The sequence below is a fragment of the Drosophila bipectinata genome, chromosome 2L, assembly GCF_030179905.1.
Source record: "Drosophila bipectinata strain 14024-0381.07 chromosome 2L, DbipHiC1v2, whole genome shotgun sequence".
Lineage (NCBI taxonomy): Eukaryota > Metazoa > Arthropoda > Insecta > Diptera > Drosophilidae > Drosophila > Drosophila bipectinata.
This window is the reverse complement of record NC_091736.1, coordinates 1,286,414-1,304,892: the sequence shown is the minus strand read 5'-3', so window position 1 is coordinate 1,304,892 and position 18,479 is coordinate 1,286,414. Positions and strand designations below refer to the sequence as shown.

The 18,479-nt window shown below is 41.4% G+C and overlaps 4 protein-coding genes across 4 annotated transcripts; 2 read left to right on the top strand and 2 right to left on the bottom strand.

Moving 5' to 3' along the window:
* Positions 1-105: 105 nt before the first annotated feature.
* LOC108131117 (uncharacterized) lies at positions 106-1,680 on the top strand. Its single transcript, XM_070277407.1, has 2 exons — positions 106-1,063; positions 1,139-1,680. Exons 1-2 carry the CDS (start codon positions 155-157, stop codon positions 1,553-1,555), a joined length of 1,326 nt encoding a protein of 441 aa, XP_070133508.1. The 5' UTR covers positions 106-154; the 3' UTR covers positions 1,556-1,680.
* Positions 1,681-2,185: 505 nt separating this feature from the next.
* LOC108131126 (dynein axonemal intermediate chain 2) lies at positions 2,186-10,072 on the bottom strand. Its single transcript, XM_017249857.3, has 2 exons — positions 8,331-10,072; positions 2,186-2,612 (listed from the first exon to the last, which is right to left on the bottom strand). Exons 1-2 carry the CDS (start codon positions 9,897-9,899, stop codon positions 2,280-2,282), a joined length of 1,902 nt encoding a protein of 633 aa, XP_017105346.2. The 5' UTR covers positions 9,900-10,072; the 3' UTR covers positions 2,186-2,279.
* Positions 10,073-10,099: 27 nt separating this feature from the next.
* Positions 10,100-17,231, top strand: LOC108131388 (calponin homology domain-containing protein DDB_G0272472). The gene is made up of 7 exons (XM_017250257.3): positions 10,100-10,439; positions 10,500-10,966; positions 14,257-14,388; positions 14,508-14,926; positions 14,993-15,065; positions 15,438-16,709; positions 16,770-17,231. The coding sequence occupies exons 2-7, from the start codon at positions 10,502-10,504 to the stop codon at positions 16,896-16,898; spliced, it is 2,490 nt and encodes an 829-aa protein (XP_017105746.2). The 5' UTR covers positions 10,100-10,439; positions 10,500-10,501; the 3' UTR covers positions 16,899-17,231.
* A 75-nt stretch (positions 17,232-17,306) lies between these two features.
* On the bottom strand, positions 17,307-17,807 carry Vm34Ca (Vitelline membrane 34Ca). Its single transcript, XM_017250258.3, has one exon. It carries the CDS (start codon positions 17,750-17,752, stop codon positions 17,396-17,398), a length of 357 nt encoding a protein of 118 aa, XP_017105747.2. The 5' UTR covers positions 17,753-17,807; the 3' UTR covers positions 17,307-17,395.
* Between the last annotated feature and the right edge of the window lie 672 nt (positions 17,808-18,479).

The window sequence follows — 18,479 nt, the reverse complement described above, 5'->3', positions numbered from 1 at the left end:
TTTTTTTGATAAACAAATACATGCATTGCATTAGTACAAAAGTCCGTAAAGCTAGGTATTATCTCTGAATGCTAGCTTACGTTGAGAAGTGAATTCTCAATCAAGCTCAGTTAAACTTGGACTTTCTGAAGGTTAACATCAAGTGATTTGCACCATGGAAACTAAAGTATCCCTTTTTCTGGGGATTATTTCCTGCACTCTGCTCGTCCTGTGCAGTGCCAGCCCGGAAGAGTACGTCACGCTGGAGAAGGCAGTCAGTAGTTTGTCCAACGTTGTTGGCACATACAATGCTGAATTTGACAAGAAAGTCAAATTCGAGGTCCTGCAGGATGCCATCGAGGCAATTGACAAAGCTATGTTCGGGTACCATGGAGAAGCTAAAAATCATCTGGATGAAGTACGTCAGTTGAATACAGATGCCCATCTCACATATAAAAAGTGTGTGGGTCCTGTCTACGAGTGGTGCGTTGCCATTAATAGTACACTGGAAACCATCACACCATATATCACTGACCCGAAGGCGACTGCCGAGGATAGGGATATGCTGTGGAACATGACTGTGAAGGCTCTGGCTGCAGGACTCAGCAAGACGAGTGTATCATTAGAATTATTGGAGCAGGTGCAAAGTAAAGTGGAAAATTTGAGACGATTGCTGGACGTCATTCTCGGCGAAATGCACAACGATTTCAGCCCGGAGGGTTATTATGGTAAGCAGAAGCAGTCCCTGCAGGAGGCGTTGGAGGGTAAAGGAAGTGTTGTCGCTAAGGCCATAGCCGATGTTATTGGCACTATCTTTCGTACCGTCGTGACTATAGTAACTGGCAATATAGGTATGGCCTTAACCATGTTACCCACATTCGTTGATCAAGGATTAGCTGCCGTGATGCATCTGCGCGAGCAGGCTACCATTGGGCAACAACTGAAGGCTATTGAAGTGTTCTTCCAGACCCTGGAGGATAAGATTAACTATGCCAAGAAAATAGCTGTGGAAGTCGACGCGGCTCTAGAAGAGGATCATAGGAACCTGCATTCCCTGGCTACCTTAATTGATATTGCAAACAGGGTGAGTTCAAGCAAGGGTGAAGGCATCCTCCAATTCAATTTATTTCAAAATTTTAATAAATTTATTTTTTTGCAGAACAATCAATTGCTGCTTCTTGCGAATCCGAATCTTCGGGCTCAGATAATTCCGAAACTGAACGATATGGGCCACCAGTGCTACGAGTACGTTATATGGCACGGCTATGGATCGTCGGCATACGTTCGAAATCAAGTAAGGACGAAACGTCAGGCAACCAATTCTTTCGGAATGGAAAGGATTTCGCGTCTAATCCGATCACTGCCGGAAAATTACAATTTCAAAACGCTGGTTTCGGCTGCTTCTCAAATTATGAGCGACGACAGTCTGATTGATTCTCATCAGATTTCCTCATCAGAATACGAGAATTTCCCATTGAACGATGAAAACTTAAGTGAGAAACTATCCAACCTCGGTTCCCCACTGGTAAAATCCATGAATATGGATTCAATTTTAAAACATTTAAAATACGTTTAATTGGCGATTTTATTTATAAGGGATTAACTTTTAAGTTTCCCTGAATTTAAAATTTTTCAATAAAATCGGGCCCAATTTAATTTCTTTAATAAATAAAAATATGTATGTAAATTCATAATAAAAAATGGGTAAATAAAATTATTCTTGGCGTTTAGCTTGGGGAAATTTCCAAACGAAAGCAATTAGAATTTATACATTCCCTAGCAGAGGGTATTACTATTTTGGACAAAAATATGCAACGCAGTGGAGACATAGCCGAATATACTTTATATTTCTTCTTGATCAGGATCATCATAGGTTTCCTTTCTTGTCCAATAAAATTTAATGGGACAGTTAATACATTTTCTTTGGAACAGTGACTCATTCTATAATCAGCTTGACCTCTGCTAATCAGCTTGACCTAATCATTTAAATCTATATAAAAGTCGTGCAAAAAAAAGTTAAAAAATCCCTGCCTTTTTTAAGCTTTTATTCTAAAAGCCTTCTTATCAAGAAGCCATACATTATCTCCGGGGAATTCACGGAACCTTAACATATTTATGATGAATGTTAGTATATAAGTCGAGTATTCTCGGGAATTTTAATATTTAGCTGCTTTCTAGCTAAAAAATAAGTAGGGGAAAATGAAATTTCCATAACGATTATATTTAAATGCATATTCAAGATACAATGTAGACATATCCGTGCGAAAATGCTTGCCAAAAATGTAAACTATAGTCTATTATTAATAATAAATATCTCTCTCAAATAAGGTACGTTCCATTGAATTGATCCTCTTGGACCGTTTGGCCGTAACGATGTCCACAATCTCGTTAAAGTCCATCATGGCCTTGCTGAACTCCTCGTCGCCCTCAATGAGTCGCAGGAGTAATGTGGCTTCGTCTTCGACTTGAGGAGCAGCCTCTTTCTTGGCCTGCATCTTCTTCTTCTTGGCTTCCAGTTTGGCCAGGGTTTTGCGGGTCTCTTCCTCTTGAAGAATGGTTAGACGCTTCTTCAACTTCATCTCCTCCTCTCGGGCCTCCAAGAGCTTGCATCGTGTAATTTCCCGTTCAAACATCTACATTATATAAAAAAAAGTATATTTTATAAAACAATCATTAATCAAAAGTTTTTATGCTTAAATCTGATTTTTAGGCGCCCTCAAATATGAGTGTTTAGATTTATAACTTATAAACAATCATGTTTTCCTTTACAAATTATAGATTATTTATGTTAATTAGGGATATACATATAGGGAATAAATGTATAAATTTAGGATATAGTACTATAGCTTAGCATTTATTTGAATTTAAGATAAAGACGGTCTTAGTATTATGGCCCAATGAATATTTTGGGTCTCTGTACTTTTAAAATTTAAGATTTAAAATTTAAAAGTTTAATAAGCTATTTATAATTCAAAAGATTTAAAGCGAACCTAATAAATATGCTCATATGTATATGTTGATAATTATTAATCTGTTCTTTCTTTCGGTGATAAGCCGAAATAAGCCAAAAATTATTCAGTTTTTTTAAGTCTTCTGAATAATCTTCTATTTTGCTTCGTCTGGAATTATGAATTAGTCGTTTCTTGGATTTCATTTGTGAAAGTGTGTATTTTTCTACGAGCAAGTGCTTTGATTTTGTTTCGCTATGGCGAGAATAATGAACTTATCGCTCCTGATGTGGCTTTGCATACTATTAGCTGCAACAAGTGCTAGAAGAACTCGTCCCACCAAATATCCTTCAAATGTTGAAAATGAATACCAGACTATACAAAATTTGTCAAACAGTTTGACAAAAATTGTCAAGAGGTTCAAAGGAAAATTTTTGTCCGAAGCCAACCTGCCAGAGTTACAAGTCGTCTTTGCAACAATAGACTCTTCAATGGTTGACTATCAAGGATTAGCAAGAAACCATTTGGATTCCTTGCGTTCAGAGTACAATTCAGCCCGCGTAACATACCAGCAAGTGGTCGATCCAGTGTTCGAATGGTGTGATTCTATCGAGGACCCCCTTCACGACTTTATACAAGACTTAAACGATCCAGCGCTGAGTCAGTCGGACCTCATCATAAATTGGAATATTACAGCCGATGCCGTACTGATAGAAGGAATAATCACCGCTTTTAATTCCTTCGAAAATATGAATCTTTTGAAATCAAAAGTGCCTTAGTAAGACATTGAACGGAATGCTGGAAAGTGTTCAGACGGATTTTGGGGCGAACGGTTTCTATTTTAGAGAGCAACAGCCTTCAGAGGCACACTGTCGAAAAAAACCATGTGTCAGCACCATTACGCGATTCTTCAATGAGATCCTAGAGTTTCACAAATCATATCCCAATTATTTCTTGGAGCCACTTTTTCAGAAGTTCAATAGCCTTGGCCTAAGGGGAGTTATAGATAAACATCGACTCCCGTCTTACAAAGATCAACTTGATACCGTGAGATTCTTTTTCGAAGTCCTAAATGATAAAATACAAAGGGCTGATATAATCAATGGACAGGTTATCGAAGATTTGGAGAATGAATATTTCTTGAAAAGCCCTACCCAGTTAAGATCCAAGGTATGTTTTGACCTACACTGTATACCCCCAAAATGTGTATAATAATTATAATTTTAAATATCTTCAGAATATTGGATTGATAACCAGAAATCGTGATCATATACTCCACCTTGCGCCCAAATTCCGGGCTTTGCGAAAGGCCTGCGTTGATTTCAAAAGTCTGCGAGATAGCAAGTCGGATAATCCTGATGATCAGATGAGCGCTTATGGGACTACAACCACACCATCTACACCCGAGACCCAACCTTTCGCTTCATCCGAACATAGTAATGATAATTCGATAAGTCCTCATTCAACCGAGATCCAACCTTCGCATTTACCTAACGATGGTAGATATATTCCGAAGAAAAACTATGGGATTCAAACTGAGGCTTCTAATGTAACTGAGAGTCAACCTTTAAATCAATTTGGAAATATAACTAAGGAACTTCATCCAATCTCAAAAGATACTCAAACCATCACCTTTCTTCCAGTCACAAAGCCTTTCCAGTCTATTAACGATTTGACCAACAGCTTGACCAAAGTTGTCAGTAAGCTCACAAGTAAATTTGAGCCCAAAGCTAACATGAGAGAGTTACAAGTCGTCATTTCAACAATTGACAGAACAATGGTGGACTATCAAGGATCAGCAAAAATTCATTTGGATCCCATGCGAAACGAGTACAGTTCGGCGCGCCTCACATATCAGCAAGTGGTCGATCCGGTGTTCGAATGGTGTGTTTCCATTAACAGCACCCTTCACGACTTTATTCAAGACTTAGATGATCCATCGCTGAAACAGTCTGACCCCAACATAACTTGGTACAATAGAGCCGATGCCGTACTGATCAAAGGAATAAAGACCGCTATAAATTCTTTGGAAAAGATGAATCTTTTGGAATCCGAAGTGAGCAGCCTTAGTACGACATTGGACAGAATGCTAGAAAGTGTTCAGGCGGATTTTGGGGCGAATGGTTTGTATTTTAGAGAGCAACATCCTTCAGAAGCACACTGTCAAGGAGAACCATGTGTCAACACCATCACGCGATTCTTCAATGAGATCCTAGAGTTTCACAAATCATATCCCAATTATTTCTTGGAGCCACTTCTTCAGAAGTTAAACAGCCTTGGCCTAAGAGGAGTTATAAATAAAAGTCGACGCCCGTCTTACAAAGATCAACTTGATACCGTGAGATCCTTTTTCGAAGTCCTAAATGATAAAATTCATTATGCAGCAGTGACCAATGGCCAGGTTATCGCAGATTTGGAGCAGGACCAGCATAGCTTGGAAAAATTTCCCCAGCTAGGAACCGAGGTGGGTTTTGAGCCACACTTTAGAAAAATATTTTCATACAATTTTAATTAAACATTTTCAGAATATGGCGTCGTTATTAAGCATAAGTAGTCATCTTAGACCCCAACTTGTGGCCCAATTCCAGAATTTGCGAAAAGCCTGTGATGAGTATAAAAGTTTGCGTGCACCAAGAAATATCCCAATAGACTATACGAGTCCTGAGCAACCAAGTCATCTATCTCCGGCCGATCCTACGATCCGGCCGAATCCTCAAACCGGACATCCTCCACCTGTTAATAATGAGTACCAGACCGTTGAAAATGTGACTAACAGCTTGACCAAAGTAGTCAGGAGGTTCACAACCGAATTTGAGTCCGAAAGTAACCTGGAAAAGTTACAAGGCGTCCTTGCAACAATAGATATGTCCTTGCAACATACAAATTGCAACTATCAAGGACCAGCAAAGATCTATTTGGATTCCTTGCGCATAGATTATAGTTCGGCGCGCCTCACATACCAGCAAGTGGTCGATCCGGTGTTCGAATGGTGCGTTTCCATCAACAGCACCCTTGACAACTTCATAAATGACACAGACGATCCAAAGCTGATACAGTCGGACAGTGAAATAATTTGGAGTATTACAGCCAACGCCGTGCTGATCGAAGGAATAAGGACGGCTAGTAGTTCCTTAGAAAAGCTTCATCACTTAAAATCCATAATAAAAAGCCTAGATATGACATTGGAACGAATGCTGCTAATTGTTTATACCGGTTTTAGTAGGAATACAATCTCGAGATTCTTCAATAACATCCTAACTTTGTCCAAAACCAATCTAACCGACTTCTTGGAGCCTTTTTTCCAAAAGTTGGATCTTCTTAGATTGAGAGATGTTGTAAATGAACGGCGAAAGCCGTATTTCCAAGAGAAACTGGATACCGTGAGATCGTTTTTCGAAGTTCTGAAGGATAAAATAAAAAGTGATGCTGAGACCAATTCCCTGGTTAGTGAAGAACTAGAGCAGGACCAACATTACTTGGATAGCCTTTCCCAGCAAGGAACCAAGGTATGATCGAATTCACGCAATAGTAAAATAATTCTACAAAATAATTGTTATTATTTTCAGAATGTCCAGTCGTTGTTGAGAAGCAATCCTGGGGATACACTTCACCTTGTGCCGAAAATGCAAGATTTGCAAAAAGCGTGTGATGATTATAAAAGTTGGCGAGAACCAAGAAGTTTCCAAGAAGGCAAATCGACTCCTGAGCAGCAAGCACCTCATTCAACTAAAGTCAACACACAACCTTTGTATTCCCCTAACGATAGAACAGATATTTCGATTAACTCTTATGGGGGGGACTCTTCGTCTTCATCTAACTTAAGACGTTATGAAAGTAATTCGTTGAACTCTTATGTGACACCAACCAGACCTTCTTATGTATCCGAGACACAGCCTTCGTCTTCAACTAACCATAGAAGTCAAATGGTGATTAACCCTTATGAGACCTTTATTAGACCTTCTAATTTAGACAGTGCTTGGCCTTGGCATTCATCAGTCCCAAATGGTGACATTTTAATGTACCCTTTTGGGACTCTACCTATGGACTCATCTGACACCTATGGTTATATATCCGAGACCCAACCTTCATCTTCATCAAACAGTAGAAGTCATAATTCATGGAACCCTTATGTGACACCAACTAGACCTTCTTATGTATCCGAGACACAGCCTTCGTCTTCAACTAACCATAGAAGTCAAATGGTGATTAACCCTTATGAGACCTTTATTAGACCTTCTAATTTAGACAGTGCTTGGCCTTGGCATTCATCAATCCCAAATGGTGATATTTTAATGTACCCTTTTGGGACTCTACCTATGGACTCATCTGACACCTATGGTTATATATCCGAGACCCAACCTTCATCTTCATCTTGGTATTCATCAAACCCAAATGATATTTTAATGAACCTTTTTGGGACTCTGCCTATGGACTCATCTGACACCTATGGAACATACAAATAGACCTTTCAATTTACATTAGACATTATCCTTGTATCTAATTATTAGATATTTATATTCCGCAGAAAACTTTTGAATCTATGTATCGAACTTTTAAAGCAATAAAATATAAAAAGAATAACGTTTGAATTTTCAACCATGTTTTTTTTAAACCTAAGACAATGTTTGGGATAAAATCTGGAATGGGATCTGGATCTGTATCTGATAAACTTCTACTCGAAGTGAACGAGACGTAACCTCGAGAGATTATCCTAATTTAAAATAGAAGTACTATATGTACTGAGCGGAGATGTTTCTTGGCCGTGTTTCTTATTTTTTTAACAAACTTATGATCTATGAAAAACGAATTTCGAAGAGTTTAAAGATAGTATATGCGATTATTTGAATTTATAAAATATTCGGCAGATATCTTTTCAGGCTCAGCTCAACTACAATTACCTAACCTTAACAACTAACCTAAAGATCTTCAGGAGAGTCTATTTTTTTGAGAATAGAAAATTGTAATTTATAATATAGTATAATTTATAGTAGTAATTTAAGTTTAATTTAAGTAATAATATAGTATAATTTATAATGTCTAATACTTTAACTCTGCCTAACGACAGCTTTTATTTTATGGTTTATTATGAATTTAATTTTTTATATAGTTGTTAATTCTGCTGAACTTATGATATGTATTTATTTCCTATGTATGAACTACATTTTTTACAATAGAAACTAGAGCTACAGAGAGCACTGAAGAAAAAATAAAAATATTTCTAAATCTGTATTTGCTGCTAATAAGGGAATTTTTATGGCAGTCGTTAGGGGACTAAAGAATGAACCAGAAGAACTCTTCTTAAGAACCTTAAGAACTTAAGTTAATCATTCTTAATCATTCTTACATATACATGTATAATGATATTAAAAATATTACGATTATATTATGTGACCAGTCACTTACCGCCATCATGAGAGATTTTTCCTTGACGGTGGCTGAGCGCATGCCCTCCTCCATCCGCAACATTATACAATCCCCATTGCCAAGGCCCACGGAGAGGACGTGGCCATCTGGACGAAAAATTAGATGGACCACCGGATACTTAAACTTCATGGCGAATATGGGTCTGCTATGCAACATGATTAGGTCCCAGAACTCGAGGTTTCCACAAATATCGCCGAGGACGAAAAGAGAGCAGCGGCCAGTGCTCCAGGCACCGCTTATGATTTGGTGGCGCCGCCGGAAATAGAAAGTGCTTGGTGCGTTCTTTACTTCCTCCGACCAGACACGCATCCGCCAGTCGCCGATGAGCATAAAGTTTTTCACGAAGAACGGATTCCGCATAATGGTGCGAATAGGACCACAGAACATCGGGTAACATGCAGCGATTGTTTCCGAGGCGGTGGTGCCTTTGCGGTTGCAGGCAAACACCCATCCCATGTCGCTGCCAATGATGTATCGAATGGGGATAGTGTACTCAAACTCCAGCACGGTGACGCCGTGTGAATTCTTTCGGATTTGCACATCTTCAGGATATGGCTCGCAAAGAAGCTCATGAACAGGCATCTTTAGATCCCGAGTGTCCCAGTACTTTACAGAACCATCGAGCGAACCCGAATAGAACTCGGTGTTTAACTTGGAGTGAACCCAGCAGACGGCGGTGGTTGCCTCGCGGTGTGAGGCCTCGAGGGGACATATTTTTTTTGGCGGACCATTCTCGTCGGAGTTCCAGTAACACACCTGGCCGCTATTGAAGCCGCCGACCATGTAGTTTTCCTCCCTCATGCAGACCTTGACTATAAGCACCATCGTATTCAACATGCCATATGTGGGCGAAGAGCGGTAGTGGGCTATCGGCCGGATGGGATCGTCCAAGTCCCATTTGAAGAACTCATTGGGATTGTCGTTGCCAAAGTCAGGCATCTGGTTCTCGGGCGGCACGTAGTCGAGTTTCATGCTGCGCGGCTCGCAGAAGGTAAGATTGAACGACCAAGGTTCTGTGGTGCTCCATTCGCAGGCAATTAGTTTCCGGGCCGGAAACCACAAATCGTGAAAGACACTGATGATCTTGGCAGAAATTTTAATTTTTATGCCACGACCCAAATCCTCCGGCAAATCAATAAAAAACTCTTGATAAATGTTGATTGAGTTGTTCTGCGAACTAATGGTCATCACGTCGCGAAGTAGCTGGTTAACCTCTATGCCCCAGGTGTCGTCGCGCTCGACTTTCTTGCGGTAGCGCAGCGTGGCCTCCTCGTCCATAACGTTCACCTCCTTGACGTTCCAGCCACCTTCATAGTGGTTTAATCCGTGGTTGTCCAAGGTTACGTTCTGGGTGATTGCTGTGGACAGTGCATACTGTGGAGAGAGCTGAGTCCGCTCGTCAATTGGATTCCGGAGAATGTACTTGAGGCGCAGCCGTCCGCTCGGCTGGACACTGAGGATCATCTCGTTGCGGTCGGTGAAGAGGCACTGGCGTCCAAAGCGACGCCGCTCCCGCGACAGGATAAATTGATTGCCCAATGTACCCATTTTGGTGAAGGTTACTCAATGGATCGTGATTGTGACCGGTGGGCTTAAAAAATGTGCTTGTTTGGTGTGGAACAAATATCTTTGAAATTGTAAGCGTGTCAGTCGGATACACATATATCTGTGACTGCTGAAATTTTTCACTATAAGTGCGATGAATAAAAACTAAAACTGAACCCAGCCCTGAATTCTGACAAGTTTCTGTTGTTTTAACAGTTAAACATTTAAACAGTTCCATAGTATTAATTTAAGTAGCATATTATAAATAACAAGCCAAAAGAGAGTTGGTTTGAAAATTTAAAGTTCCCGCCTTTCTCTCAAGTGTTTACCAGCACTGTTCAACAAAAGTCACGTTTTTTATATGAACTTACCAAAACTATAATTTTGGCTAAACCGCTACACTAACAAAAGGTCACACTAAACGCGGAAAACATTCAACACTTTCGAACCGACGCCAATTAAATAGAATAAAGAAAAATAAACGTTTGTACATACTTGTTGCGTTGGCAATAAGCAAAAACCCCCTTCATTATCTGCAATATGGTATGATTGTATAAATGGTCGATGGACTAGGAACTAAGCGCACATCATTCACTATTCCAGAAATGGACCTACAACAATTCCTTTCCCTGGAGCGCCAGCAATTGCAAAAGGAGCGCGAACGTCTTTCCAACCACAAAAATGGCACGGCTGCTTGCCCTGCGGCGGTGCTGATGCATTCCCCCAACCTTAAAGTGCAATGTCGCCGGGCGAAGCCGTCCAATGAACCCGAACCCGCTAAGGAGTCGACTTCCTTGGCAACCAGCGACCAAAACGCAAGCACAACAATCGAAGAACTTCACTTGGACTTGGACTTAAGCAACCTCAATTCAGTTGACGAGGAGTTGGGGGAGGAAGCGGAGGAGTTCGGCTCCGGCAGCAGTCCATCGAAATCGACCAAGGAATTCGCCAACCAGCGCCAACTGCTCGTAGGCAGCGCCCGTCAGTACAAGTCCCCTAATGAGTCGCTGCGACGCAATTTGGATAGCGGGCGACCGCTAAGCGAGAATCGCTTGCCAATCCGGCGGAAGGTGAGTAGATTCGATCCATATATCCAATGAATACGTGCGTTGCGCTTCACTGACTGACGCATCACAACGCATCGGATTGCCAATTTTTTGGGCGGTTTGCCATAAATGCGAAAAATTAGTTTCTCTACGCCTCGTTGAATCTATTGGATATTTGAACCGTTTCAAAATCTTAAGAAATTTTTATATCAGTTGCCTCTCAGCTTTAATAGTGTTCTTTACTTCAGCTTGCGGCATGCAGTTGGGTGAGTTGCGATATAGTACATGGAAATATAGTACTTCACATAGCAATGATGGCAGTTCTAATATAAAATTTATTACTATAAGTGTACTGGTCCTATTCATTAGGTTTTAATTAAAAAAGACTGTAAATAGGTTCATATATAGGCTTGATAAATGAAAAATGTTGTCTAAACATCATAATAGGGTTATTATTAAGTTTTATTGTTAAGTTATATGCTATCTACTTGGATCATTGAATTGCAAACATCGTGATTGAGGATTCAGCGATTGCCAATTCCCGTTTTCACTTTTCAGTTTGCATTATTTATTTGATTTGAGTGGCTCTAAGGGTTACCGGTCATAGCAGCTGGTTTGTAAATAATTGCCTGTCTGGCTAACACCCTACGGCTGAGATGGCAGGGCTTATGGATTCGACGTGGGTAGCTCGAGCGCAGCAAAATTAGTTGGGCATTTTAATTATTCAGATTATTTCTTTTCGCTTTTCCGTGTTTCGTTGCGTTTTCAGCGGAGTGGCCTCGTTTCCTTCCGCTATCAATGTTGCATGGGCCATTGTTGGAGCCGTCATCGATGTTGGTGTTGTTATAGCCACTACTGTTGCTATAACTGGTGTAAGTCCGACCATTCCGTGCTCCAGTTACCATTCTGGCCCGGCTGTGAGCGACTCATTGGTTTAATGAATTTGCTGGCACCGCTCTCAGTTGTAATTTGAAGCTCGTTTGTTGCGTTGGCTTTTGTTTGGCCTGAACTTGAAATTACTTTGCATACATTTCGTTATTCCATTATATATATATACCACCAAAAAATACCTATATGAGGTGAGCAAAATGTGGGGGTGTGTTCCTGATTGCCGGCGAATCGAACCCAGCGAACGGAACGGACCAAGGGAACCATTCTAATTGACTTAATTTGGCCAACCGGCAAACGTTAGCTAGTTAACCCAAAAATCAGAGTGACGTAAACTAAATATTGAACGAATTCTAAATATATATGCTCTAGCTGCCTTAAATTGATTGACCTCAAAAGAGTGTAACATTTTAAATTGTTTGTTATTTTAATAACACAATAATTCCCAAAGTTTTATAGAGAAAAGTATCTCTATCTTTATTCAATTGAAAACTATAAAACTATAAACTATATATACTTTCTTCTTGATAAATTTGAAATTGGGGCTTTCGATTATTCACTTCCATATTTAATGGCCAGCTTTGTGAAGGTGGCATGTATGGGACACGCCCAAGTGTCAACTCCGCCTTCTGATGCCTTTTGTGAGTCGCTAATGATAATGCTCAGCTTGTAGGTAGGCTCCCAACCTTGCAGGTATTTATAGGAATTTATTTTCTCTAAAATTTTTACTCTTATTCTAAAAAATGTATGCCCTTACAAGAGCTTTTGTTTCCGGGTTGGTGTATTACAAATGAAAGTCATGACCTAGGCAAAGGTTGAAAGCAGACAAGTAGTAATTAAACAGCCTGTCGGGAATAGGACTAATGACTGAACTAATCGGACCTCGTGAGTCCAACAATGTGACAGTTTATTGGATAAGTGAGGTCATGCCTATGGTTTTCTATCACTTGACCATCTCTGCATTGGAATTAACATTTTGGCCTGCCCTTGAACTTATGAATGGCAGGGACAACAAAGACTTCCAAACCCATTCAGCTTTCACACGCATTTTCATTAAATTTCGCACTTTCCGCACACCTGCTAGCTGGCACTTAGTTAACCCAATTTTGATATCACACGCAAGCGAGTCCAATGAATGGGCGTAGTAAACAACCCCTGGAACAGTTAACTTACAGTGGGTGTAACATGCTCTCAAATATTTGAATTATAAGATGGCTTAAAATTAATCACAAAAGTATGTTGTCATCTAATAAGAAAAGCTGCTAAATATCTTAAAAAAAATCCCATAATAAGAAGTATTAAAAAAATCCCATTGTATTGAGTCCCTCGTAGGACTGCGTAAGAATAATTAACGCCAGACTTTCCACCCTTCCCCACCTGAGATGAACTGCGTGACCCCGTACTTAAGTCCCCTTGCCCGTCTGTTTCGTAGTCTTCATTTTGATAGTTTCCTTGACCTGAATTACTGGCAAGTTATGGTTTTTGCGCCTTCGTTTTGTGACAGAACACTTCAGTAACTATTAACAAACTGCTACTTAATAGCAAATTGCACTTAATTATGCAAAGTTAAAACATTTACTCAGATGTCCTCGCTCGCCACTGAAGCCACTCCGTTTGAATGATGGAAACGTTAAAACCGTTCTTAATTAAGGCGCCCATCCTCAGGACTAATAAAGAGTGAAGCGTAATGCATGCAGCTAATAAATGGAAGTGCAGGTTCAGGCTCTTCAGGCCTCGGGTAGCGTAGTAGGCCGAAACAGCTGGGCCAGGTTGATAAAATGGTAGGGAGGAACGTCTCAGCCGAGTGGCAAAGGCGCCTTCATCAGTCGTGCTACGAAGCGTCTCGTCCTTTATATTATTATATTTGTTACCCTTTGTGTATAGGAGTTGTTTAGGCAGATGGTCATGAAACGAGAAGGTTTCAGCTACTATAACTTTCTTGTTTTGTACTTTAAGGCTCAAGGCTTCTGCTACTTTTGACTTCTCAAGAGGGGGTATTGGCCAGTTCGAACCCTTGTCTTCAAGAGATTGTTTGGAATATATATAATTTTGTTGATGCCATCGGTGCACGCGATTTTCCCCGTCGACGGCATAAAAATTATGTGCAAAAATGGCAGTAGGCATTGTGGAGTGTTCGCTGGAGCAGCTCCTGCTTCGCGAAGCGCTGGTGCTACGGTGCTACTGACCCCAAAAAAGCGAACCGAGAACAGAACGGAGCTGGAATAATTTGTTGCCTTACTCAGTCCCACGTCTAAAAATGTATACAAGCTTCTTGCTGGTGGTTAGTGTCGCCAAAGGAAACAGGCGGGCGGGGTATTAGAAAAAAGGAGTCCAGCGATAAGGAATATATAATAAATATATACATGCAAGCATACGCCAAGGCATAGAGGACGAATGTTAACAAAGGCTTTCTCTTTTCCACACAGGATGATATGGAGCAATGGGTTACGGACACATTTTATTCGTACTTCCCCGGCTTTAACAATGAAAATCAGAAGCGGCAGAATTATTTGCGTGAGCGCCAGCGCGAGAACCAGCAGAACTTTCTTAAGCACCAGGTGAGCGCCTCGATATTACCATAAAAAATATTCCAATTATGTGCGAAATCTCGTTACACTAAGCAGTGTGAAATTTATGGCCAGATAGTAAATATTTGTTTTATTTTCACCATCGACAGATGCTCCATCCAGCGGTCACCAAGCACCAGAGACCGGGACAAGTGAGGAAGCCATCGCAGTTGGCGGCGGCGGCTCCAGTGGAGAAACGTTCCAGCCAATCCAGCACCAGCCCCTCAAACCACAGCACAACGGATAAGACTGACTTAGAGTTAATTGTAAATAGCAATCCCAACTATGTGCCGCCCAAAATTAGGCCAGGCACGACGCGACACAGGCTGCTCCAGGACCTGGGACATGTTGAGCTATCGAATATTGTAACCGGTGACGGCATTATGGAGCGAAATCTACGCAGTGCTGAGCTGGAAACGGCGCGGAAAAAGGACTACCAGCGGGATCTCATGCAACAGATTGAGGAGAAGCGTCGGTCCATAGAGCTGCTGAGGGAAAAGGAGCGACGCCAGGAGGAGGCCCTGACCAGGTAGTACTCCATTTTCTACTCTATTACCCTTTAAATGCTCAAATTTTTGTTTATTTTTGTCAACAGACGTCTCGAGGCCCAGCTGAAGACCATAAAACTGGAGGAACAGTTGGAGAAAGAACGTTTACGGGCTGAAAAGGTGATACTTGACACCTAAACAAGTTATAATTGGGGCTTATTATTAGCTAAGAGTTTGAATTTCACTTTTATTTTGGATTTTATCTACTTGAATCAATTGTTTAGACAGCTTATTAATTACTGCTAGTAACACTACGGAACCTTGAGTTTATTTTTACGACTAAGTGTTGATCTGATTAGTCCTAATTGCCTCTGATTGGCATTGCCATTCGATTTATGAACTGGGTCTCCACCAAGAACCATTCGACAGGGAAAATTAATTGTAATTGAGAGTAATATTGATAGTATTATTAGGTGATTTAGATTTCCCACGCAATGGCACTATGTTGTAATTGAATTAAAATTCTCCCAACTTTGTTCATTGTGTTGGCAGGCTCGCATCGACTCGGAACAAAATCGCTTGATGCGGGAACAGTTGCTGGCTAAGCTGGAACAGGACGCCCAGTTGCTGCACGCCAAGGAGACCAATAATCTCGCTGAATCGCGCACTAAAACCAAAAGCAACCAGAACATCAACATCAGCACAGAACCCAACGCCAATAGGGTGTACAAGTACTTCAGTAACTCCGCACATCACGAGTATAGACGTGGTCAGCCCTTGCCGCCAGCAGTGGAGCTGGACTTTGAGGTGCCCCAAATGGCTAAGATCGAGCGCGAGTGCTTCCATCTGTGCGAGAAGATCTGTCCCCTTTGCGATGAACCGCTTAAGAGCTACGAGAGCTGTTGTCTGCGATGCCAGCGGAAGCTCGCACTGAAAATGAAACAAAAGGAGCCGCGCCGCGACGGGGAAAATGGAGGAAAAAATAGTGATGACTCAGCTAGGAGCAAGGAGGATGCCGACCAAGACGAAATGGATGCCGAAGATGATGGGAATGCCAGCCATCGTTGCCAGAGCAGCTACGCCCTGGTGTGTCACAAATGTGAGCGTCTGTACGCCATGTGCGCCCAGTGCTTGGCCAAGAGCGATGTGTGTCGGGCATGTCAACGGGAGCGTAATGTCTGCATGAACTGTCGCCGCAACCTGTGCTCGTTTTGCCTGGAGGAGATCGCTTGCGGCAGGGACGCTGAACGTGCCCACATCAATGACAAGGAACCGCCCTCGGATAATGCTTTTCAAGTGCTCGAACTCAACTATGCTGTGCCGGCAGCCAAGGATTCTACGGACAGTAATCATGCGGAAGTCTCTCCGCCGTATTCCCTCAACATTGCGCGCAATTCCGTGTTCCATGCCGACTACAAGCCCACTCCAGTCAAACCGTCAATTGTCGAAGAACTGCCCGCGGCCTCGGGAAGTGCCAATACCAGTTTTGAGCTGGATAGTGCCGATGAGCAAACCGTGGAACGAGTGCGTCGCCAGACAGACCAGCGTTTGTCGCGCTACCTTAAGAACTACGGTGATCTGGCGGCCAAGCAGCAGCACCAACAACAGCAGCTGGAGCGTAGCAAAAGCGAATCTCGTAACCGGGGCACTCAGACCCAGCCGCAGAGCTTGGCCAGAAGAGATGTGGTTCTCAGAGAGGCCGCAGGCCATAATCTGTCCATGCCCCTACTTCGAGAAATGCCTAAAATGACTCGCCAGGAGACGGGAACAACGCTGGCGGGGAATGGCCAGCGGAAGATGGATAACCTCAAAAAGCGATGGGAGGTAAGGACTTGATATTACATTATTTTTGTTTAATAGCATTTAATAATGATCCTTTCACAGGTTCCCGCTGTGCAGAAGTTCACTGTTTCCACAACATCACCCAAAATCCTGACCCAGGTGGGAGCCATTCGAAAGCAACTGCAAGCTGCGCGGTTCTTTGACGAGGTGGCGGAGCCAGAAGATTATTAGGAGGAAATCAATGACACTTTTTCTTAAAAAGTTAAAAAATGTTTAAATTGATTTCCCTTTAACACTTCTTTTTAAATCAAAGCAAAAACGAATTTACTTCTCTCGGAAGTCTTCACATTTTTAAACAATTACCATTCTTGTTTTACTTTGATTTGTTTCGAAACTCATAGTTACATTATTATAGTAAGCTGATTCCAAGTGCTTCGGCTGTATCGTGCAGCGATTTTAATACATAAGCCATAAAGTTTGTTAACGTTAATTTTTCTTATTTTTTTTACAAATGTATATTAACGGCAACGATGTTAATTAGAACAATAAAGGGCAGCTGTCCTAAACTAACTCAATCTTAAGAAATGTTTTTTTTTTCCCCACTTTACTATCTTCCCAATTTTAAAAAAGAAAGCATAATTTGTTTATGTTTTAACATAATTTTTTTGTATTTTTATTTTCTGATAGTGGTTGTCTGTATCTGCGATCAGTGGAATCCTTTGATCAGATTACCATTGGGCGGCCTGGTGGGCGTAGACGGGGGCGTACTGCGAGTAGGCACCGGCGGATCCGTAGCTGGGAGCTGGGGCGCTGCATGGGACTGGGGCCAGGTTGGGCTGGCAGCTGAACAGGTAGTTCTTGGGGCAGGGTGGGGCTGGGATGGAGACTGGAGCCGAGTAGGCGGGGGCGGCCGGGGCAGCGGGGGCAGCCGAGTAAGCGGGAGCTGCAGGGGCGGCGTAGGCCGGAGCAGCGGCGGGCTTGCCGTATCCACCACCGTAGGAGGAGCCCAGCATCTTGTCTTCCTTGTCGGCGGCGACGTAAGCGGCCAGCAGGCAGAAGGTGGCGACGACGGCGATGCACTTCATGTTGATTGATTGATGGTTTCTTAGACTGGTTGGAAGCAGACTGTGATGCTTTCCACTTGGCTCCGTGGGCTTTATATACACCGATAGCTCCGACATCTGCATCGAAAACTGCCGATCCAAGCACTGACCAAGTTTTCAGTTCACCCAACGACGACCCCCCAGTCCAATGGGTGTGTGCACTGAGGCTTTTTGCATGGCCAACAGAAAGTGAAAAGAACAAACATTTCCTCCACTTTTTTGGGCCACTGAACTTGTTGAGTAAACAAATTGTCATATGCCAAATTTATAAACTGAATATGATGAATTATGGAAATAGCGGAACCAAACTTTCGGTGGAAATGCCAACTTTTTACTTAGGTGGAAAAAAGTTGAAGAGCGTCTAAAATAATTTTGTCCATTATTATGGACAAAATATTTTTTTATGTTAATTTTTTTTTTTTAAATTTTTTTTTTTTTATTTTAATGTTGAATATAATGCATTAAAATATACAATATATATATTTAAAAAAAAAAAAAATAAAATAAAATGAATTAGAATTATATTATAAATATTTATGTTCCATGTCTATCAGTGTCTTTTTTAATATAATCCACGATGTCATAAATATGTTGAAATAAATATTTATTTTGGGGCTTAATAGTTTAAAGGTATTTAAAAACGCTTTAATACATTTATACTAAATATAAACCGCGAAGAATTAGTTTAAATGTTAAATAAAGTTTGCTT